This window comes from Propithecus coquereli, unplaced genomic scaffold (genome assembly GCF_000956105.1).
Source record: "Propithecus coquereli isolate 6110/MARCELLA unplaced genomic scaffold, Pcoq_1.0 Scaffold348, whole genome shotgun sequence".
NCBI classification, from domain to species: Eukaryota; Metazoa; Chordata; class Mammalia; order Primates; family Indriidae; genus Propithecus; species Propithecus coquereli.
The window spans coordinates 740,686-741,874 of NW_012149152.1; the positions used below are offsets into that span (position 1 = coordinate 740,686).

The following is a 1,189-nucleotide window of genomic DNA, read 5'->3' on the forward strand; positions in this document are numbered from 1 at the left end:
GTAGACTATAAATTGCTACAACTTTGGAAAATAATTTGACACTAGTTAAATAGAAAACGTGTATATCCTCTTACCAAGAAATCCCCTCCCAGGTGTTTGTCTCAGAAAACTCCCTGCCATGCACATCAGGAGACATTAATAAGAATGTTCTTAGGTGATTTGTTTTTAAGATCAAAAATTTGGAAACAACTCGAATGTTAGAACATAAATTATGGTATATTATTATAATAAAATGGCATATAGCTGTGAAAATAAACTGCGGCTATAGACATCAACATGGATTCGTCTCAGAAACAAATTGTTGAATGAAAATAGAAAATCTTATGCTAATTCCCATACAGCAAAGGTTAAAAGGCATGTAACACTGAGTATTTATGTGGAGTCAAGTTTATTCTGAAATGTTCTCTTTAAAGCTGTCCAAACTGCACAGCAGCTGGCCATTCAGATGAGAAGTCCTGGGCTGGTGCCAAATGCTGCCGCCAAGATAGTGCACTTGGTGTATTCTCACCTGAAGGAGTTTTCTGAATGATTTTCCTGTAGCACAGAAATAAAGGCAGCATTTTACCTGGGTTTGCGTTTATAGGAATCCATGCGCATCCTTGAGATTTACAACAGAAAACCGAACGGTTGCTGAGAATTAAAGAATCAAAAGTGGCACAAGCAGTTGGTACTTTCATGTTTACTGGAGAGATGCTTTTTAAATAAAAAGAAAATCAATATTTTCTATTTCTTTGCAGAGTAAAAGTGAGCAAATTACTGTGCGGCATCTGACATCAGGAAACTGGGAAGTGATAAAGATCTTGGCATACGATGAAACTACCCAAAAAATGTGAGTGTTTTCCATTCTCTAGTCAGGCTGAAAGTCAGGGTTGTCAAATGTGATCTTTTCTACTAGAATTATGTTTTGCTTACCACAGTCATAGTCAAAACAAGCCAGCCACGGAAAGAATAAATTTTTTTTAAAGACATCCTCTGCACTTCACGCAAAGACTTCTTACACGATGTACATAGTGCACATACAACACATACAACACACACACACATGCATAGAGATTGAGAGAGATTATGAGAAGGGGTGATTTTAGGTTAAAAAAAAGTTTCCCAGATGGATCATAGTCCTGTAATTGAATAACAAAACAGCTCTTGACTGTTTTTCAACAATTTTGAAAATGCAAGTGAAAACTCAGCA

General features: G+C 36.3%; 1 protein-coding gene across 1 annotated transcript in view; it reads left to right on the forward strand.

The window, feature by feature from the left end:
- The window catches only part of DPP10 (dipeptidyl-peptidase 10 (non-functional)), a 670,962-nt gene that overhangs the window by 605,978 nt on the left and 63,795 nt on the right, over positions 1-1,189 (forward strand). Inside the window, exon 13 of the mRNA XM_012651081.1 lies at positions 738-829. Within this exon, the coding sequence (XP_012506535.1) occupies positions 738-829 (92 nt within the window). The remainder of the gene's footprint in view (positions 1-737; positions 830-1,189) is intronic.